Raw genomic sequence first — 23,458 nt, 5'->3', positions numbered from 1 at the left:
TTTGTGTTTAGAGGCCCACAGCGTCATCAAGGCAGAAATCTCTGCAGATTTCTCCAAAACTTGTCATATCACAGCAAAACAAAAATAGCACTAATGGTAAGCACAAAAAAAAAAATCTATATTTTGTATTGGGGGGGGGGGGGGGGGGGGGGGGCTGTCCCTTTAAGATGAGGAAGCAGCATACTCATTATGAAATTCAGTTGTTAAATGTGTTGAGCTGTGAGAAAAGTTCAGGATATGGTTTGGTACTATAAACGCTTAAAATGATAGGAGGACAGACAACATGCCAGACTGTCAGGTTGAGCAAATTCAAATGTAGACTGCAGTGCTACAAGAATGGGTGTGGATTGATTGTCTTGTGATAAGAGATTAAAAATCTAGGTTTCCTGGGTGTTTGCAAGATCTTAAACTAAGTCAGAGTTTGTGAACTTTTACGATTGTGTAACTAAACTAGAAGAGAGGATTAGGGACATAAAGATTTCACATAATAAAATCATGAAAAGTCAAAGCAGAATTTCCAGTTAACCATCGTTCAACTGCACAACTGCAGATCTTCAAGTTACCCACTTTCCAGCTCCAGTTAAAAGTGATGCGTGTTCACAAGAACTAACTAAACGGTCCTGGGGGGGGAAGAAAATATGTGAACTGAGTCATTACTGGAAACAAAACTAAAATGGGTGTCAATGCTCTTTTAAGATCAGCTTGTGTGACTTTATAGATCTCAAAATAAAGAAATTGAACAACATTTTACAAACTTTTATTTGTCCAGAAATGACACAACCACTTCTAACTTTGAAATGTGTTTTACATTTATTAAGTCTTGAAAAAAAAAAATGTCTTACATGCAAAAACGGTATATACACAATGCTTTTAACCAGAAAGGCACCAAAGACACATGAGCAGTTACTGCTTCTTGCTGGCTCCACAACATGGATCAACTTGAGAATGTGTGAAGTAAATCCAAACATTAGCAACATAATTAGAGACTTTTAGTTCTCTCTCACAATGTAACAATCTTTATTTGAATGGTTAAAAAGCTAATAAGACAATAGTGGTGTTGTGATAGCTAAAATATATATTATTTATTACATAAATACAATAGTCTTAATGTAGCACATTCTATGTGTGCATTATTTACTCCCTTTTGTGGCTACAAACTGTCCACTATGTGTGCAAGGGGGAAATAACAATGTGAGAACATCCTCAATACAAAGTACAACTTCTGTCAAACTTGAAAATCTTATTTATAGAACATACACATTTGTAATAAATTATTCTTAGTACAATTTTCAGGTTGTAACTATTAGAAAACAACAGCTATATCCTTGTTACTGCTAAAGTTTGAAAATTAACTTAAATGATGATATGGCTGTGATTGTCTGAACATTGAAGTGTTTTATACGGTTCTGTGCAGGTGATTCTCCATGATGAGGGCGCCGTCTACACCTTTGGTCTGATGAAAAACACAAAAGTGAAGCATTCCTCCCCCAGATCTCACTCTTCCCCCTGGGGAGACTCAAGATTTTCAGTCCGACTGTGAGCAAAGTGACAGTGCCATAGATCTACACAAGTGCTGCTAAATGAGGACTGCAACAGGTCATATTGTAGGTTCAGTGGTGGAGTGAACTGCCATGGGTCGGAGCAGGCCAGCTTTGAACTGAAAAAGGTAAAAAAAAAAAAGTGAGGTAACTTCCTCCTAAGTATTACTGGTCAGTGTAAAGATGGCAGCAGCACTCATTTTCCTCCTCCTCCTCTACTTCTCTCCTCTCACGTTCAGAAAGTAATGCCTTGTTAGGCTGTGGAACGAGGCAAGCACTCGTACCGTGATGGTGCCTAAGATCCATGCAACACTTTTTAACCAAAACCAAAAAATATTGTGACATGATATCAAAAAAAAAAGTTAAATAACCTTGCGTTTTAGGTGGCTTAGCTAACTGGGATTACAATAATGTAATGTAAGCCACGAGGAACATACTGTTAGCACCATTCCTCTGCCCGTTTGGGGCACCTCTCTCAAGAAATCAAAGCACTTTATTTTGGATCCCCTTCTGGATAAACCAATGGTCCTGCCCATAGTGCTGTGGCTTCGTTTTGATTGGTCCCATTGGAAGAACTGCATACAGTTTGGTGAAGTGATCATGTCTTCTTTTCTTGTTCCTCACGTCTGTCATTTGTTTAGGGAGATGGTGACATAAGATGTAGGTATGTAGCCTTCATCTCCATTGTTCCTACGGACACGGGTCCAGCCGTCCCCTTTGTCCTCCTCCACCACGGCCAGCACCTCCCCCTCCTGCATAGAGATGGTCCCTTCACTGGCGCCTGAAAAGAGGGACAACCTAGATGGTAGATTAAGCTACAAATGCCTCTATTTACACAGAAAAAAAAGGCTTCACCTCAGGATTTTCTGTCTGTAAATGGTTATGCAGGTTCAAGAAATGTTTTCTTCCTTAAAAGTCAGTCAGACGCTGGTGGATATTTTCTACACAATTGTGATACTGACAGAAATTATATGTAGCATTTGCTGATTAGAAAGCAAGGACCTATAAATGTGAAAAATCTGAGCATCCAACACTGACAAAAATATACTCCCTGCTTTGTTGCTGCCAAATAGCACCCCATAAAACTCACAGAAATGGTGAACACTTAAGAAAACACCTCTTCAGCCATAAGAACCCAAATATTCTCAGATAACATCATACACTGTGCTCCTCACGAATGTGGAGTAAGGTAGAAATGGCCTTTCATGGTGAAGCTTTCATGCAACTAGTTGCAGGCTGCAAATTGCATGGAACATAATTGCCATGCAACTTGACAGTTGGATGAAGCAATTCAAAAACAATCAAAGTCTCATGCAACACAATTTAACAGGTAATTTCACTAAAATTAGCTGGCTGGTTGGTTCATTGCAACTACATTTGCATCTTTGTGTCTTATTTCGTGTCATTTTCTCACTTGATAATATCAGTTTGGATGTGTTGTATTGTTTTTCGTCTGGCACTGGCTCCTACTTTATTTCATAACGGCCGTCCTGGACAATAAGAAGAAAGCTATCGGTGCATTAATGCCTATGGATACGCTGGAGAAGAAAACATGACCTCCTGGTTCCTCAGAAGAGAGATCAATGGATACTTTTACTCTGTTCAAGGAGTTTAATCAAATGAGCCTCTCATTTAACCTTTGACTCAGAGAAAATTAGTACATAATTAGCCCTTTGTTGCCACCTTGTGACATTGGTTGGAAACTGTAGCTTGACATATGATGGTATTTTAGATCAAAGCTGTGATCTCTCATCAAAAGTTAATATTAAAGCATAGCTATAACTAAGCAGTAATGACAGTCACATGCTAACTGCAATGTAAACAAAATTTGCCTCACTCACATTTTTGTTTGCTGACAGCATTACAGACCTCACACAAAGTCTACAATGATTTTCCTTCTGCAAACATCCAAAAGACCATCCTCTGATTTATGATGGTGATAAGCCGTTGACAAGCTGAGGTCAATCAGTTATAATCGTTTGAAATATTTGGAATATGGAATCATCTGACACATTATAAGGCAGTCAGCTAACAGCCAGTGACCTACCAGGGAAGTTGTACATGGCGGTGCATTGCCCAATAGGAGCAGTTAGCTCCTCATCTTCAAAGTCATCATCAAACTCAGCGTAGATGGCCTGGGAGGGATCGGGAGTGCTTTCATCGGAGTGAGCTCCATCAGGGCTGCGAGAAAAAAAACACAGGTTTCCTGTGCAGAGCGGACAACACATCATCGTGCCAAAAACACACCGTCTTTTCGTAGAATTTAGTGATACCTGTGTACATCATGAGCTCCGTTGTTGTTGAACGTGTGAGGTTTGTAGCGCAATGTGTCGCCTCGGCCTCCTGCCTCAGCCAGCCAAGTCTAGAGAGCCAAAGTGAGAGGGAGAGAAAAAAGCTTAAATACTGTTTATTATAAGATGATGCATGTGAGGTGGACAGATCAAGCCATGTCCATTTGTATAGTTAAATATCACACACAAAACACAGGCACACATCAGCACGGATTCCGAACCAGAGGACAATAAAGAAAACCTAAGCACATGACAGAAAAACAAGATAACAAAAATGTGATAAAGGTTTTAACACACATTATGTTTGTTTGTTTATATTCTGAAATAAAGTAATCATTAGTTAAAATTAACAGCTGAAGGCCTGATTTCCTCATACTGTTGAATTAAAGGTGTTTGATTGTTTGATTTGTCCACTCTGGGCTACTGTAGAAATATGGCGGCTCAATATGGCAGAATATGTGGAAGAAGACCCTCTTAAGATACAAACAGTTCATTATAAGGTTCGAAAACACAATAATTCCTATAAGTAAACATAATTCTTTATGCGCAGCCAGTTGTCAGGGATCAGGTGCTGGTCAGCTGCAGGAAAAAGTATCAACATAAACCATTTTTGCTCAGAGGTTGAGCAAACCTGAAGAAGCCACCGGCAAAATGCGTTGTTCACTTCAGATAAAGTCGCAGTAAAATCAGTTCAGTGTGCGGGCGTTTAAGATGATGTTTTTACAACAATTCTCTATTCTGCCAATAGATCCTCCTAAATCCTAGACATTGAATCTTTCTAGCTAGAGTTTTAAACTACTCATAAAACTTGATACCAATGCCTCTTTATGACTTACATTAAAACAAGACCATCCATGAGAAGACCGGCTATTTCTGTGCAGTTATTCTAAATGTTACTGGGTGAGATTCTCTGTGAAATGGGATGATACAAGCCCGTGTTTGCATTTTCCCAGGGAAAGTCACAGTGAGTAGTACTTTAGACAGTTAAAAGTAAGGAGGACGACATTTTTATTTAGAGAATTTTATTGTTTTATGTTATATTTTGTTGTTATGGCAGAGAAAACTCTCCTGCATTTGTCTATGGGGGCTCTAAAAATCAAAAGAATATGAAAGTTCCTTGTAGTAGCTTTAAAGAGGCCCTTATAACATAATAATGACATTTTATATAGCACAACAAGTAATGTGATTACCTCATAATATGGTAAGTGATAACATCATAATATGAATAAACAAGAGGTCAGGATTACCTCATACTTGTTGAGCTCTCCTCTGAGCCGCTCTATATTTTGGGATGTCTGACTGATTTGGGATGCCAGACTAGCAGGGTCTCCCATTTGAGGATTTTTCTCATAAACATCTTTCATCTTCCCAAGGGCCTCACTGAACAGATGAGAGAGAGGAACAAGGGAGAAAGGGGAAAGTCACTTTCAGTAGAAATTGGTTCCCTGCAGAGCTCAGGGCTGAGTAAACAATTCAAACACTCACACAGACAACAGAGTTATATACACTCAGGTGCACTGCATGAATATTATATCCACTTCTGACAGAGAGGGTTATTAATACGCAGAAAGATACACACATATACACACCAACACACACACACCTCTGATCTACTTCCTTTTGCAATTCTTTGCAAATTTCCTCTATTTTCTGTTGTAACCTCTTCCTGCGTTGCTCTGGTGGAAGATGGGCGAAGTCCTCTGTCACCGCAGGCTGAAAGAGTTCACAGGAAGGGTGGGTGAACACTGAACTTCATCTCACACTGAGCAGTTTCATAACCACAGTAACCTTGGTGAAAGAAACACATCAGGAAGAACACCAAAACCTGTGGTTGAATTCAGCTCAAGGGTCAACGTTTCACTGACAAAACATTAGTTTCAAATCTCCTAGTAATGCATTTCTTAGGACTGAAATTAATGCGATGCCTGCTCATGTACAACAGTGAGCTGAACCCAAATCCACCACCCATGGACCAACAAATACAATAAAGCACACTCTAATTTATTAATATTGTCAGATTTCTTTCCTTACAAGTTAAACACATAAAATCTTGGATGGAAAAGGTGACCCAAGGAAGCGCAGAGACTATTTAGACTATTTAGACTCAGTTCCCTCTTGTGCAACCAAGCCTTCCTCTCTTGCTCCACCACCAGGTGGCCACCTCTTCAATACAAACTCTAGGGGACGAGCTTTATGGCACATATCCTGATCTTAGATGGATGGTTCAATTGTTTGAAAACAGAAACTCCAACGGAGTCATGTAAAGAGAAATTTATGATAATGAGGTGAGCTGTTGTAATGGAAAGGTGGCCTTTTTTTTTTTTTTTGTGCCACACAACTGAAACCCCCACACCAGCTTTGTTGTCCATATTACCGTGATCCTCTCTGGAGTAAACTTCTGAGGGAAAAAGAAACATAACGTTTATAAGCACACTTCATAATGTTCTTAACAACGTTTCTTGCTTTCCACCCTTTCACACTAAAGGAGAAATGTGTAATATATTTACTGGAATAAATAATCACAATTGACCAAAATATGTCATCAGAGATCAACATGATAAACTGAAAAACTCGCTCCTCTGACAACAACACTGCAGTTGTGGTATTCCCCTTTGAAATCTGTATTCCAGGCTGGAAATGCTATTTTTGTTTGCAAGTTTCACTTTAAATAGAGTCCAAATTAATGCCGAATGTTTGCTGAGTGAGTAAGTGTCTGTTTATGAGTCGTAAAAAAACATGGTGTAGATATTTATAACGGTGAAACTGTGTGACATGTTAATGGCGGTCTGGCGTGCAGTGAGACAGGCAGTCACTTAACTCAAAGTCCAGATGGTGTTTTTTCAGAGCAGTGGGGTTTTTGTTATAACGTTACACTGACAAACAAGTGACAGTTATGAACAGCTCGTCAACTTATAGAGGAGGTCTCGTCCTCACTTGTCACTTTACAATGTTGCATGTGCTTTGCGCTCCTGCAGGGTTCCTGCAGCCTGCCCAAGCTTCCCCGAGTCTGATTTCAACCTATTTAATATATCTTCTATAGCTCCAATGCTGTGCTCATTTTTGCACACGCAATTACTAGATAATGCTCCTTTTTGTTTTGCTACATGTTTAAGTGTTAACACACTTATATATTTAGGGTATTCGGTCATTTTTGCAGAGGCAGCAACACAGAATAATGTGCAAGCCCTGATGAGTGGACGTCTCCTGGCACCCAAACCTTTTCCTCTGGTGACTCACCGATCTCCTGAGTGTCCGGAAGGAAGAGATTCTGGGTTTGACTGTCTTATTGATCTCCTTCAAACAGTACGACAGGGGGTCCCGGCCAAACTTGGGGGACGGGGGTCCGTTAGCGGGCGAGGGGGCGGGGGGCGTGGAGAAAGGTGGGAGCGTGGAGGGAGAGAGCTGGGGTGGGGCGAGACCAAAAGTACCAGCACCCGAGCATGAGGTATGCAGGCAGAGTGTGGTGTACAGGAGGGGGGAGAAGAAGGGGAGGGGAGGGGGACAAAAACAACAAGGTGAAAGGGGAAAGGGGAAAGAAAAAGACACCATCAACACCTTAAAGCACACACCACAAAGCCAGGAAGACCACACTGGAGCAAACCCAGTACACAAGCCCCGACAACATGAAAGCACAAACACACATCTGACTCTTTGGCTCACATCAACACACACGCATTAAAAAAATAAATAAAAATAAAAATACAAAAACAGGACAGCAAGCAACCAACCACAGCTTCCACACCAGTGCCACAGCAGCCCAACACCTGCTGGCAAACTCAGGCCAGGTTGAAGGGTGGACTGAGCCTCAGTGAGGAACTGGGACAAGCAGACTAAACTACACCAAATCTGAACTGCTCAGACGGAAAATTCACCACTTTGTATGTGGATGTCCAGTCAGTATTGATGGCAAATGTAGTCGAGCGAAGCAATAAACTCCTCAGTTCCTGTTTTTCTTCCTGCTTCCAGTGATGTCATAGTGATGTCATTAGTGTTAAGGAAGAACTCCAGGCCATTTAAGCTTTTCAGATTTCTAGTCTCTATCTCTGGGTAGCCAGGGGGTGTGCATGAGTACACATGATGCTATGCTCTGGCCAACAAAGTAATATCTATAGGCTAGGGTGGTGATACATCAGACAGGCACTAAATCATGGAGTCCCACTTTTGTGGGAAAGATCACAGTTTCATATAATCGGAGAGATCGGAAAATGCTGATCAGCTGCTGTGCGGCAGGTTGCAAAACAAATAAACATACGAATCCATCACCATCTCGGGTTTCCCATCCTTCCTGGAAAGAACAGGGATCCGAAAAGGAGAGCAGTAAGAATGTATGAGCCTCCAGAGAATGGTGATTCTTTATTTTGCTTGCAGTATCAAAGGGACAGTTCACCACAAAATCAAAGACACATGTTTTTCCTCTGGCCTGTAGTGCTATTTATCCATCTACTTTCTTTCTTTCTCCTGGAACTACTTTCTTTCTACTAGAAAGAAAGTAGTTCCTACATGAAACCACTCACAACAAGGTCTGTAGATTATATTGAGTAACCAGGTCATGTTTTTTGGAAAGAGACACTGGTTTTGGATTTTTCAAATATACTTTTTGGGCGCTTTGAGCACCACAAGCTGAGAGCCTTTTAGTCCAATTGTACTGGAGACAAGCCAGACATCTCTACGGATGATATCTCAAAACTCCACAACTCAGACCAAAAAAGCTGGATGGATAAATAACCCTAAAGGCCAGAGGGAAAATATATATTTTTTGTTTTGGGGTGCACTGTCCCTTTATTTCTTTTTTGTTGACAATATATATGAATTAGCTAATTTAAGCTGAATAAGAAACTAGAAACAAACTGTTTCAGGCACATAAGAGTTCAGTGATAAGATAATATTACAGTGTGGGAGCGTCAGGCTGGCGTCTCAGGATAAATCTCAGCCTAGTTTACATCAACAGTTGTCTGTTGCCAAATTGACAGATTTTTCATTTACAGACAACACTCAGACTTACAATACATGGTAATTCAATTCAGTGCTGTCTGTCTACTGTGGGCTCATTGATCCACTTGGAAGGGGACTGAAGACTGAAGGAGCATGATGGCTGACGAATCAACATTAATTTATTAAGCCAGTGTTTCCCAATCCTGGTCCTCAGGGCCCACTGCCCCGCATGTTTTAGATGTTTCTCTGCTCCAACACACCTGATTCACATGATCAGCTCGTCATCAAGCCTCTGCAGAAGCCTGATAACAACCTGATCATTTGAATCAGGTGTGTTGGAGCAGAGAAACATCTAAAACATGCAGGACAGTGGGCCCTGAGGACCAGGATTGGGAAACACTGTATTAAGCTAACACGAACACTCAGGTTCGGGCAAACTCACAGAGTAATTCTTAGATACGTCTATAAAACAAAGGTTTGTTTCACTTGGAACGAATGCATACAAACTTGTCAAAATCATAATTCTAAAAGACATGGATTTGTATTGTTGTCTATGGGATCCTCAGTCTTCTATCAAACAAAAGGGGGTGCGGCTCTGATGTTTTGGCAGAGCACCTGTATGAGCCAGCCTGATGTATTCACAGCAACACAGGCATGGGCATCAGAAGCTCGCTCGCAATGCATCCTGGTACATGTAGGCACAGCTGGCATGACCCCAAGAGCAGGATAAATCAGATATCTTGGTCACTTCAGCTTCAATTGACTACATTTACTGTCAGCACTGATTGGACATCGAATCTTAACATTTTCCTTTTAAATTGGTTATTTATTTTGTCATGGCTCTTATTTTCATAATTTTACACTTTGTGGATTTTGATAGTTTACTCCAGCCTCTTCGTAGTGTTATGCTGACAGTGCAAACACTCACTCATATCATGAATGCATAGAAAAGAGTGCACGCATTTTGCAAAGCGAAAAAATTGGTAAAACTAGGCTCATTTAAATACTGCCTGCATGTGATTTCTTGTGTTTGCTGTGCTCTAACAGGCCTGTTTTTGACAAAAACAATCTTTTGTTTCTATAGCACACAGGTCACAGAGTTTACAAAACCGTGTAAAGCTGTCTAGTTCAATTGCAGCATTCCTGTGGGTCTACAGTGAACATGATCCGTAAAATATCGTTCATAAATGACACGTTTAATGGCCCGAACTATGAAAATAAGACCCGTGTTATAAAGAAAACACTTTCCTTAAGCCGAATGAGCCAACTCAATCAAGTGTGAAAAATCATTAGCTATCCTCTCAGTCTGATCTACATGCTGCAGATAACATATCAGCTCACATCAGCGCAGTTGTTATAAATAACCTGCTTAATTACCACAGTGTCAGTTATAGTGCATAAAGACGTTTGAGTGCTTGATGAATGCCCTGTATGACCTCTTAGAAAGAGGTTAACTTGAAAACACTACAGTACTACAGTAAAATCTCTCAGTGTCAGCTGTGTGTTTATGTGGAAAGGGGAGGGCAGGATCTATTAGCTAAATTACACAGGAGGTTGATGTCCTCTAGTCTTCAATAGTGAACGGCTAAAACAGCCCTACAACAAGGTCCGTGGAGTAAATACTGAGAGCTGGAAGTGCAGCACTGTTATTATGTGAACATCTACTGGGGAGGTGCTACTTTTCATCAGAGTTATGGGAAGTGAGCAGTTAAGAATGGGAATGCTTCGGGGCCAGACATAAACCAAGAGCTCCGTCCAGCCAGTATAGTCAGCCTCCTATTCATACTGCTACAGTCCTAATTGGGAGAGCATGACTGATGACACAGAGCAGTGCGCCACACACATACACAGAGCAGGAAGAGTGCACAGCCAGTAAGACATGCAGAGAGAAGAGAGGCGGTGCTGAACAAGCAAACACTGCAGGGAGGAGAGAAGGGATCATTTAGTGCTTGGGCAGGAGGAGGGGGCTGTTAGCTGGTTAGTGGTCAGCTACTCATAACACCAGCTCAGTTTTGGACCTCAGCAAGAGCACTCCCTCGAGATAAGATCCACGAGATGGATTTCTCGAGAGCAAATGCAAAAAAACGCCAATGTTACCTTCCATAGCATTAATGTGGGGTTGGACGTGTTCCAATTTTTCTGACCTGGTAAACGTGGTGTCATCCTGATTGTTGGCACAAAGATTTTATTGTGATGAGAGACATAATGCTAGGTTCTGACCAGTATAATGGAAGCAGTGTGTTTGTGGATGCCTGTAGAGGAAAATTCAATGTTGTTTGGGCCCCGTGCTGATGAAAGCACAAGCACAGCAGAATGCTGACTGCCAGTTGACCTATTGGAAACCACGCTGCAGAGAGAGGGAGGGTATGTGGGTGGGTGGTGGTTGGGGTAGGGGGGCAAGGTTTATTCACTCACAGCCAGGGACAGAGTCATGCAAAGGACCTGTTCTAGAAGTGTTGGGGTGTGCGAGTGTTCATGTATTATACAATGACAGAGGTGCATGCATTATCATACTGAGCTTTAGAGATGAAAAGGTTGTGTGTACGTGTGTGTGTGTGAGAGCGTGTGCAGCGACAACCGCAGGTCCATCATGACTGCTCTCTGTGGAGGGGATTTCCTGACTCTGCCTGCTGGCTCTGCGGCACAAACACTAGCATTTCTGTGCAAGGAGTCACCCGCTGCCCACCTACAGGTTTCAAACTCTGCTTCCAGTGATCACTGACAGAGGGAGGTTGCTACTGTATTCACTGCATCCATTTCTTTTAGAGTGAGGTCATGAGGATGAATTAGCCCAATGTGCTCTGCTTGTGTGGAATGTCCTACCTTACTCCTTTTGCTGAAAAGCCAAAAGTTTTTGCTCCTGTTCTTTCCCAGAAGGTCCATGGGGCCCTTGGGCGTCCCCAGACTACTGTCGGATGAGGCTCGGTTGATGCCCTGACTGTAATCCTCAAACTCCACATCTCCAGGACGTTCAAAGCCTGACTTGTTCTGCTCTATTACAACCATGGAGTCCTGTATTAGATATAGTAAACAAGTTACATTTCTATTAGATGCAATTATGGATAAGGGCAATCAATAGTTGCTTTCAAACAGCTGTACAGTTAAATCAAGTGAGCTGCATTACGACATGCCGCACATCAAAATCCATTTAGCGTTTTTGAGACCAACTCACATTCCTCTCATTAACATTAGTGCCGGCTTTAGTAATGCCTTCCAGGCACTTGCCAATGATAGGCATCACATGCTTCTCCGTGTCTGAGAACAAGATGTAGCCTTGCGCCAACTTCCGTACTCGCCTCTCATCCAGATCCTGCAATTTCTAGCAAACACACAACAACAGATGATCAGACATTACTATTATTAGAGTTCAGTCAAGCACGATGTTTATATATACATATATATATGTACTAACAACTTAAATACATGTTGAGGGCAGGAATATTGTCATGGTGCCATAGGTAATTGACTCACATTGAAAATGAGTGGCATATCATTAAAATAGAACTGGTTCTGCTCCTTGTTGTACTTCTGAAGCTGAGCAGCGTAGTCGTTCTTACACTCCTCTGCTACGTGTGCTCTCATATGAGCCTGCTGTTTGGCCTAGAACCACAAATACAGCAGACGGGTTAACCAAGTGCATCCAATTCTACTTTAGATAATGGTATCATGGATCAGGGTAAATAGTCCTTAAAATGAAAGTTTCTTCCCCCTTTATTACCTTTTCAACATCCGCCTTTGTGGCATTGATGTCTTGATCAGTCTTCTCAGCGTACTGTGCTGCACGCTCTGCTTCTCTCCATTCCCTTTCAAAGCGCTTTTTACTCTGGTGTGCAGAAAGGAAAGAAAGATGGAGAGAAAGAGACCATGTTCGGTTCATTCAGCTAAGAGAGGCCATTGCCTGAATGAAGTATGAGCAGGTTCTACTATTTTGAGCAGAGCATTTTTCACTGTCTTTCTAAAAAGACGGATCAGGGAGGTTGGGGGCGACAGGACTGTATCATCTCCAATCATAACTAAAGAGGCTTGGATTGATGATAGGAGACTAAATGGGGAACTGCTTTCCACTCTGTCCATCTGTTTTTACTATAGACAAATATAGCCACCTGACCAACCACACTGCATGCGCAGCCATTTGCCTACAGAGAATTTTCCCCATTCTTTTATAATGAACCCAACACACAGACAAAAACACCTTTACTTATCAGAACAGAAAATGTAATCATGAAACATCAAGAAAGACGGACGCCTCCTTTAGACTTACACTGTCGAGCTGCTTGTAGGTGCTCTCCAAACTCTGCTGGGCCTTCTTGGCCTCCATCAGATACTGCAGACATTCATAAAAATAGACCGAGTGAGAGGAGGGGAGGCGGGTCAGATGACACAGGGAGACAGCCATGTGTAGGGGCAGACACAGAATAAACAATGACCTCCAAAAGCCACACAACATAACAGACAAGAAAACAAATACCAGTGTGTCTGTTTGAGACATCACGTCTGCAGCGAGAGTCTGGACAGGGTTGCAGGGTTGTGCCATCCAGTGGGACAGAGCCAATGCATTCCTCATAGAGACATGGCACACCACCGCTCAGACCATACCTCCCCCCTGGAGACACCGAGTACGGCTTCCTTCCTGCCACAACAGTGAGAGCTCCACTCCTCCTTTAAATCTGCCTCTATTTCCCTCCCACCCTGAAGGCAAACACTGGTTTATACACGCTTGTGCTGCAAAGATTAGTTTGTTTAACTAATCGATTACTTGTCTGACAGAAAAGAGAATGTGTTTTTTTATCGTGCTCTTACTGGTCAGACAATAACAATATCATGATGGCCATTTTTCACTTTTTTCCAATGTTTTATGTTGTCCATACCAGAGTGATATACTGTTAACCAGTCTATCCTATTTATCATGGATAATATTCAATTAGTAACATTAATTTCACCTTGATTCGGCCAAAAACTAAAGTGATTTACATGTTTTGTTTATTATGAGACAGTGTCAGACGTAAGTATATTGTTTAAATCTTGTGCATTAAGTTAAATTGCTTAATGTGCAGTTGTCACGTTAGAAATAAATGGCAGGCATTAAGAGCGCATTAAGTCGATTAGTAATTTTCTGCCAGCATTCCTCTCTTGCCTTATTTGCAGCAACAGATTTGCTTTTTGCCATAATATATTTATTTTATAGCTTTCTATTAAAACAACTTGTTCCTCTCGACTGAAGCAGGAGACTCGTGATTGTTCCACTCTGTGCACAAGAAGAGTCAAGTGACACATCAAACGCACCTTTTCATGTGAATGCGCATAAAGCCTAAAGAAGAAAGCCTGGGTTAACAAAGGAAGCTCATAACCACCGCTGTGATGCGTTTTTCTCTGACTGGGATTTTTGATTTTGTCAAGCCAGCTCATGCAAAGAAAGCCTGGTTATGTTGAGCTTGCTTTGTAATGCAGCTCTCAGATTAAGGAGCTTGCAGTGGCAAAAAGTAAACAATTTAAATGTTTTAACTGTATCACATTAAAGCAAAAATGGCCCAACACCCCATTAAAGCATAGCTGACAAGCTAAAGATGAAGGTGCATTAGAGGGAAGTTGCCTTTAAGTAGTTTGAAGACAGTTCAAAATGCCTGGTCTAAAATACACATTTTTTACCAATGCAAACTTTGCAAATTCACTTTATTTTATATATTCTGCAAAGATGGACTTCATCTGGCTGGACACAACACACACTGTTTTTCTGCACATCAAGCTCACCGTCTTTCGTTCCTGCTTGAGCTCTTGCAGGTACTTGGTGAGATCGATGCAAATGCTCATCATCATGTTCTCAGCGATTAGCTCCCTCTGGCCAGCATAGTCGTTCATCTCATTCAGGATGTCCAAAAAAGACTGGTAGCTGGACAACCTACAATTTAAGCGGAGGAGGAGAAAGGAAAGGGTGGAGAGATAACAACACAGTGATGGGACCACTGATAAAGATGATAAATACGCAAGCTCAAAGAGAAGTCAGCAGTGGGCCAAGTCATAATAAGAAGCTCATGACTTCCTGATTCCTGCTTCCTTGTAGGGACATTTAAATGGCTCCAACAGCAGCCCCATAGTGCAACATGAACGACACTCATGACAAAACAGTTTCTAACAGTTTGAAATGTGTTATTATTCAAAGTTAAGTTTGGTCTTCCTTTGTCAGTTCCCTCAGAGAGTGCTTAACAAGCACAAAAATACAAATGCACCCAGTAACCACAATTTTATCAGAGACTATTCTTGCAGCTAGTAAAGTAAAGTCAAAACCCAGAAAATTTAACAATGTATTAGTCTTATTTAAAGAAAGGTTTTGCAACAAAACCCACAACGGCTCACCTGCATTCTGGTTCGTCTTTGCTGCTTCTTTTGAGGTTATATTTCTTGGACAGGTTCCTGCGGACAGTGAAAGCAGATTAAATAAATGAACAGAAAAATACTAAAGGGAGAAATCTCTAATATATTTACTGTGATTTATTATAAAATGACTATGATATGTTATATATGTTAATGGGGTTTGACGGGCAGAGAACAGGCAGTTAATTAACTCCAACTCCAGGGTGTCTTTTTCATTTCATTTTAGCAGATGGCTTTTGTTTTCAGAATAACGGTCTCAACTTTAAATTGACTGACAATGGACATTTATGAACATCTTATAAACAGTTTAGGACTTGTCGTCGCTTGTCAATGTCAATTTACAATGATGCACTCGAGTTTTGCTCCTGCAGTGTTGCTGCAGCCTCCCTGGTAGGGGGTGTAAATCAAAATTTTCATCACTACATGATATCATGTCGATTCTTTGGACAACAATATGATATTTGTTGATATCACAACATCTGCCATGATGCGACATCATAGTACATTTCACACATTCAGTTACATTTAATGCAACCTCATAAAAGGCAACTAAATTATGATTCAATCCTCCAGACATTTCTGAAAATGGGAATGCCAATGGAGTTTCAAAGTAAAGGCACAACTTAAAGCTGACGACACAGATCAGTATTTTCACTTTGCACCAATCAACCTCGATCGTTGAAGGCTGAATCGATATATCAATCCAGATTGATGTGTCGTTACACCCCTACTGCCTGAGCTTCTTTGCTTCTGGAGAGGAGGAGGTGGAGGGAAATAACCATAGATCATATTTCAAATAGGGATTCAACCTATTTAATTTACGGTCTATGGCTCCACCTCACTATTTGTTTGTTTATTTTATTTAAGAAGGGACAGTGCACATTAATTAACATGATCACTTAAGTCACATAAATAAATAAATATATATGTATATGTATATCCACTGATAAAAGTGGATTGATGGCATGTCCATAGATTTGGACTGCAGTACTCCTTTTTTGACATGCATTTTCTACATATTGCTCCTTTAACAACTTCTGAAAGGGAAAAGATGGCTAACAGTTAAAGAAAGCTCCCTAAATTAAACTATTCTTATTCAACCACTGGCTGTTTTAAACAATAGGATTGAAAACATCAGTCCACTATGAACTTATTAAAATAGCTGTTCTTCCTCCTTTCACTCTCCCTCTGACCACATCCTGTCTATCATGTGCCAGTCTGCTCCCACTTCCTCTCCTCTCCAGCAAAGCTCAGCACTACACCAGATGTGGGCCTGCAGACTGGGACACAACTGGGAGAGGGAGCTCCGGGGATGAAGAGAGACAGAGGGAGAGAGCGAGCACGCTGCAGCTGGAGAATGAGGCCAGTGTTTCAGACACAAGTTAGATTCAGTCCCAAAGTAGTCATAAGACCCAACAAACATTTCATAAACAGCCTTTTAACTTGCATCCATGCAAACACACACACACAAGCACGTGCTGCTTTGAGTGTTTGAGGCAGACAGCACAGGAGAACAATGACAAAAAGCGAGGCCTACCTCAGTTGTTTGGCATAGTTTTGCTCGATCTCCGTCCTCTCCTTCACAAATTTCACATACTTCTCCACCAGCTCCAGGCCAGACTGTGTATGCTTCTCAATGATGTCATATTGGTCCTGGGGAAAGGAGCACGAGAGACAAATAAGGAAAAGATATTAAGCCAACGCTGTGCAGGAAATGGAACATGTGTTAACTTCTGGGTAATAACTGGGATGCTCCCCTGGTTGAGTCCGAGGTCAACTAAATTAATCTTGAATGGAGGGTAATAAACTAAGCATATCAACGTTTGTTCCTGCATGCTGGATTCCACGAATGTTCTCCACATGTGCACAAAATCTTGGCGATGGTCCCCAAACTTCCGGCTAGCTTTAAATCACAGGGCACCCATGTTGTTCAAAGGACACAGGGTTGTAACAGGGGTCACAGGCAGGAAAAGGAGGTGCTCTCAATTCAAATTCATAGACCTCTGGCACAGCACAACCAAATTTTGCTGACTTTTCCTTTCTGATATTGTACAGTATGAAGGAGGTACGCTGTGTTTTTCTTCCTCCTTTGTTCCTTATTTGGTGGAGCACTTTATGACACCTTCAAGCTCAGACAAGTCTGTTAAGAGTGAGAGATGATATCTTGGCCAATCTTCTCTCACTCTAGATGCAAAACAATTCCCCCAAGCTCTTTTTGCTGCTGACTTTAGTATTGAGGAGGGGGCATGTTGAAAGGGGATTCCTGACAAGTTGGGCCATGTTTTTCTGTGCCCTCCCCGCCCTTCAGGTAAAACAAAAGAGACAAACCCCTCAAATGAATGAGACAACGCTTCGCTTAATCACAGAACACAGTTAAAGGCTAAGTGGCCTGCAATCCATCACCACAATAACATCTAACCAATGGCCAGTGTTAGAGGTTTAATTTAGCATCATTAATTACAGAACAGAAGTAATGATCGGTCAATACAGCTTACAACTACAGATTTTCCAATTTCCTAAGGTGCTTGTGTTAACAACAGATTTTCTTCTTAGATGTGGAAAACAAGTGCCCTTAGAAAAAATCATTATAGAATAGCCAAATGCCAGGGTTTTGGGGCACTACTTTATTCGACTGTATCCTTCTCAAAGTATAAAATATGAAACGTTATTTATTTAGGAATCTTTTAAACATGAGCAGTAGTTGTCTGCATCCAGTACAACCTCGCCACATCAACAGAACAGAAGGCTAAGGCTGCAATTATCCATGCTGTCCAAGGCTAAACAAAACAACTGGAGAGAAGGGCTGCACAACATGGTAAAAAAATGTTTTAAAAAGTCATATTGTACTTATTTTGACAGATATTGTGATTGCGATATGATTCGTGTTTAGTGCATGTTTTCTTACATCTGTAGAACAAGATTTGGAGGTCAGGGCATCTCTGCAGCACTACAATACTTCATCATAATGCTGTGCACGTTTTCCTCCACTAAAAAACTGCAGCTTCTGTGATTTGTATGTTGTACTTGGCCATTTAGCAATTTTGATAATGTTTTGTTCATAATTCGAGGCGCAGCCCTACTTGAGAGTCATGTTATGCCATCTTTAAGTGTAGTGCCACGAACTTGCAGCCACATTCACTCCCTGTTTACTCCCATAGTTATAGATTCAGGGTCCTGATAATAGACTGTCAGTTGCATGGCTGAAGAGTTTATACATCATATTATGGAAAGGCTATGATAGCAGAAATGGAAAGTTATGTACCACTCCCATCTCTTGATACGGGCATTTTGCATAGATAAGTCTATTATTTGCATACTCACTTTCTGGACTGCTGATCAGTCATGGCAGTGTTTGCAGAAAAGGTCAACTACTGTGGAGATTGATGGCGAGATCAGGTCAGCTGTCGTGGGTGTAGCATCTGAGCAGGTTGGACAGTGGGGATGTCCCCAAACTAAACTAGTGTTTTGTATTCCACTCCGAGTACCTGACAATTCTGCGTACCATTCCAATATTTACGCTTCTGTATAAAACACAGCTGCACAGTGCACACCTAATAACGCTGACAAAACTTAGCAGATTCAGGTAAGATAGGCTCAACGACTGAACACTTCTGCATGAAGATAAAATGCTCTGCATCAGCTGTCCTTCAAAGGTTTGCCTCCCTTCAGTGGTCTCTATCAGGTAAACCCTGGCATACTTAATAAACTGTAACTTGTAAGTGGATAATGTTAAATCATTGTAGCTATAGTTGTCACAATGGCAGAATTTTAAACTCTGATACAATACTATTATTTTTAAAGAAAACAATAATAAGAAAAAGGTCCTGGGCACACAATAGGATTTTTTTTCTTTCTTTTCTTTAACAACCTGCACAGAGAACTGGTACAGAAAAAGTCAGTAAACACTGTATGGTTCTGCTGCAAGCCAAATTTTAGGCAGAACAACAAAGACTGAACTTAACTGAAGTCTTGAACGAGCACTTAGGTCTGTATTTTATAGCTCTGGTACTCATGTTACTATAATTAACTTAATTAGTACTGTTTTAAACACGTAGTATTGAAAAATATACTTTCTTTCAACAACCTTAATAACAGCTGTAATAAATAGATTTCTGGGGGGGGTGTTAGTTAGTGTTCTCATAGCATGACATTACTCTGCAACTGTCTTAATATCCATACGCTGTCAAAGTGTTTATGCTGTAAGAAATATTGTGAATAAGTTGTGTACAGTAGCTGAGTAAATCAAGCCTACCTATTTTGTGCACAACAATATTTTTCTCCTGTTTATGATTTTATATCTATTGGAGTACATTGATTGAGCACAAGAATGTTGTCAGGCTACACATTAGTGCGTCTGTATCTTATCAAATGCATCAACCCAAGTGTAATCTTATCAGAGAAACTTCACTTCTTAAAATAAAGTGATCTGAGCAGCAAGTGACAACACAGCTGAAGAGCTACACTATGAGAAATGGATGTTGCAGAAAGCACAGGTAAAAATTAAAAGTTATCTCCTGACACAAACTAATTAATTCCAGCTCATTATATAGTGTGCACATAAATAGATGCATTTTGACTGTTTCCTTATATGTTTCTCAGGTTCAGTGCAGCATTGTTGGAAAATAATGGGCCTTGGATGAACTCTCAACTGTGTGCTCCTTAATAAATGGCAGAAAAATTAGGTTCTGATCATCTCTGTTAATTAACTGTGACTACATGATTCAAAACAAGAGCGCCCCAATTAGATTAAAAAGCCAACCTCATTAAAATTGTCTTAAAATCCATCAGAACAGCTCGCAAGGACATAATCATCGTCTCGTCAAACACCAGTGACTGTCAGACTGCTGCAATTTATAACTATCCAAAGCCACAGTCAAAATTATCTTTATAGGTCCCCGTAGACTGGGTTTGTACAGAACTGATTTCCATAAATCAGAAATGGTTTGTGCATGAAACCGCTCCTGACAACTTTCAAATGCTTTTGATTGAACGGTATATGTCATGTTTCTGGCTTGCATCCTGGCTACTACATTATTATTTCAGCCCCTCTTCCATGCCTTGACATCCTGAGTCACTTCTATGTATTGAGATACACTCCTTAGGAACATTTAGTCGCATCTTTCTCAGCTCCACTCATTTCACCTTTTTTGTTGGGTAAGCTAAATATCGTAGTTCTGCTCTGGTAATTATAAAACTTCAAAACAAGGGAAGCCATAACCTATTTTAAGGCACAAATTTAGGCAAGAAGACTGATAGGCTGCATCGTGCTTCAAAATCGAGGTCTTAGAATGTCTTATCGAAACCTCACAAAGACGCAAAATGTCCATCACACTTCATCTTTCAATACTTCCAGTAATACCAGAGAAGATAACTGGCATTGTTTGTGAATGGCGCATAGCTTCTAAAGGAGTCACCCTGAAAGTCACCGACCTACAAGGCTTGGGTGGATGTTTCAGCCTTGAGTCACCCTGTCTTCCAGAAAATTAGGGGCCTGGCCTGGCCAGACCTGCCACACTGTGGTTCTCAGGACTGCCCTGGGAGCACTCACTATCACAGCTAATGCCTAGACACTGATCTTGCACTCCGCAAACTTGTGTCTTAAAATAGCCGTTGGATTAACGACAATCAGGGGACAGATGCCATAGAGCTGACTTGGCCCAAGGGATGACTCTCCAGTCAAACATTAACAGAGCCAATTATGCCTTCAGGGCTTTGTCTAACCAGGCAGGTGAGGCTACGGCCAAATAAACATACAGTACATAAAACTCAGAATCAATATTTCTTGAGTTTTGTGTTTCACACTGACTTGAAACAGAAAACTGTCTTTTGTGTGGAGCGTTTCCTCTACAACCAGTGAAGCAATTTCATGCGATGAACAGGAAAGATTCTTGTACAGGCACAGAGCCTCTGATTAATACTGGGGTACGGATGTTTCTCTGACTCAATCAAAGTAGGGCAAAACTAATTAGGCTGTTGCAGCAGCACGTAGGATGGAAAAGGGACCGGGGAAGAGGCCTAGGGGGAGACTGTAATGAGGTCACAACCTCCCTATCCTCATCTTTGCAATGCTCCATTTTACATATTCAGGTTCCCCAAGAATGCGCATGTACAAGTGTTTCCAAATGTTTTATATTATATCTGCACATTTAAAAAAAAAAAAAAGAAATGTCAGACAAAACCCACTACAGGCTTATCTTAAAAACTTCAACCTAAAACTCAGAAAAAAATATGTAAAGATTAGAAAAATAACAAAGCAAAAGAAAAAGATCAAATAACATGCATATCTTATAATCACATTGTAAATTATCATTAGCTGCTAATGGAAAAACAGCACAATCTTAATTTCTAGATTCTGGATATAGCCTAGATATGGACGTGGATAATCACATGTACTTATTGAGTTAAAACGTAGCTGTGATGTCCTCTGGCACACAAACTGTGGCAGTCACCAAGGTAGCATGTTACACTACGGGTGACAGTGTTAACTTCAAGTCCAGGAAGTAGCTTACAGTTAACAGACTGTAGCATCTTCATTTGTTGTGACCTAGAAAACAGCCCTCATCTTTTAAAATTACCAGCAGAAGCAGTTATATCGGTCAACTGAGTCTAATAAAAAATTGTGTCCTAAAGGATCTATTTATACAAGCGCTCGATCCAACAAATAACCCTGTCACAAGATCTCTGGAAATCAGTGCACTCTGTGCAGTCTGTTTGTTTGTTGAATAAACAATCATGGCACTCAGGTGGACACAAGAGGCACTTCATCAGTGATGAAGCTTGTTGTCAAGGCAAGTGACAGCATCTGATTTCATCTCTATGGGAGCAAGGAGTGCCAGACTGTAAACAGTGAAACATCCCACTGGGTACAACCCACCTCAGCACACCTAAGACACCTTAGTGAACGTAGAATGAAGTGTTCTGACACAATTTTCAGCCTGACACTGTTAATATTAAGATTCTCTGTCATAAGGGTATGATACAGAGACAATTTAGAAAATTAGACTTGTTGTGCAAGTTGCTTTTGATTCAGTACTTCTAAATGAGATCAACAGATTATGATAATACTAGAGCTGTACCAATAGATCAAATATCAAATATAATTACTTGCTTAATTATCTTATTTTATTTTATTTTATACTCTTTAAAAGGACTGTGACTGCTGCAGTGTTTTCTTTTCCAACTGTACATCCATAATCCAAGCAAAGACATTTTTTTCACATGTTTAGGTCATGGCTGACTACTTTTATTTCATTTTATTAAAGGAGGAAAGCAGAAGCACTTGAAGTTAAAAGGTAAAACTAATTTTATACGAAAAAAAAGAAAAAAGAGAAATGTCACATTGTGAACTTTTTCTCGTGATATTATCATACCATAAGTTTTTGGTATCGTCACACAAAGCAAAACATCCCGATCGATGTGCAAGATTAACTGTTACTTTGCATCACTTTTACACAAGATCAAAATGCTGGCAGAGCCCACTTTTTGTTTCTAACGATTAAAGAAAACTGTCTGAAAATGTGACCGTGTTCGTGAACGCACCGTTCTGCAAACACAAGCCTGCAGCCGCAGAGCCGCTTCTCCAGACATGTATCCCCCCCCCACTTAACAGGACGCTTACCAGACTTTCTCAAACAACACGACAAAGGAAATCGCACAATCGCCACCCTGACAGTGGTTATTACAATAAAACCAGCCAGATGATGGACTCACCCAAAGCTCTGTGCCCCAGTCCATGTTCAGCTTGTTGGCCAAGCTGTCTGACTATCCCGAATACAAAGAACTTCTCCAAAGTTATCCCAACAGCGCGGAGGACCGACGGCCTCTGCAACTATAATCCCGAGGTGATAAATCAGTCGTAACCACTGCGCACTCCGGCTCTGATTCCCTCAGCAAGTAATGCAAACTACCTTCATAATTAGCTGATTAAGCAGGGCTGGCAGTCGTTAGTCTAGTTTGTCCAAATATTTTTCATAGCGAAGGAAAGAGGGATAAACTAGCTTTCATATCCGCGTCACTCCCAAATCCTAAATCTTAAAGGGGCCGTGCACTGAACCACAAACGACGCTGGCCACAGGACTGAGCTGCATCCCAGCACTGCTGCCTCAACACTCTGATTCAAATGCTCATTTTGTTTAACCTGTTGGTCCTTGAGCAAGGCACACTATGCTCCCCTTAAATCCAGTTTATCACCAGTCATCACACATTAGGTCTTGATGCTTTAATATCCAAACTGATAGACATTTTTCACAGCAGCCATTTTGACATGACATTAAATGTTTGGAGACTTGGCCTGTTTCTTTACCAATTTTAACAGGCTGCTTAAATCTG

General features: G+C 40.9%; 1 protein-coding gene across 3 annotated transcripts; it reads right to left on the bottom strand.

Moving 5' to 3' along the window:
- Nucleotides 1–784: 784 nt before the first annotated feature.
- On the bottom strand, nt 785–23,216 carry trip10a (thyroid hormone receptor interactor 10a). 3 transcript variants are annotated; one of them, XM_084743728.1, is made up of 15 exons: nt 22,841–23,216; nt 16,668–16,783; nt 15,113–15,169; nt 14,510–14,657; nt 13,023–13,085; nt 12,480–12,584; nt 12,233–12,361; nt 11,934–12,080; nt 11,585–11,773; nt 7,067–7,231; nt 5,433–5,542; nt 5,077–5,209; nt 3,812–3,900; nt 3,586–3,719; nt 785–2,319 (listed from the first exon to the last, which is right to left on the bottom strand). In XM_084743728.1, the coding sequence occupies exons 1-15, from the start codon at nt 22,862–22,864 to the stop codon at nt 2,168–2,170; spliced, it is 1,761 nt and encodes a 586-aa protein (XP_084599854.1). In that variant the 5' UTR covers nt 22,865–23,216; the 3' UTR covers nt 785–2,167. The 3 variants fall into 3 exon arrangements, with proteins under 3 accessions (XP_084599854.1, XP_084599856.1, XP_084599855.1); XM_084743730.1 differs by lacking the exon at nt 22,841–23,216 and adding an exon at nt 18,452–18,617; XM_084743729.1 differs by lacking the exon at nt 7,067–7,231 and having other exon boundaries at nt 22,841–23,214.
- Between the last annotated feature and the right edge of the window lie 242 nt (nt 23,217–23,458).

The sequence above is a fragment of the Lutjanus erythropterus genome, chromosome 19 (genome assembly GCF_056507025.1).
Source record: "Lutjanus erythropterus isolate fLutEry1 chromosome 19, fLutEry1.hap2, whole genome shotgun sequence".
Classification (NCBI taxonomy): domain Eukaryota; kingdom Metazoa; phylum Chordata; class Actinopteri; order Lutjaniformes; family Lutjanidae; genus Lutjanus; species Lutjanus erythropterus.
Note: the sequence above shows the minus strand (reverse complement) of the source record. Positions and strands in the feature narration are given on the sequence as shown.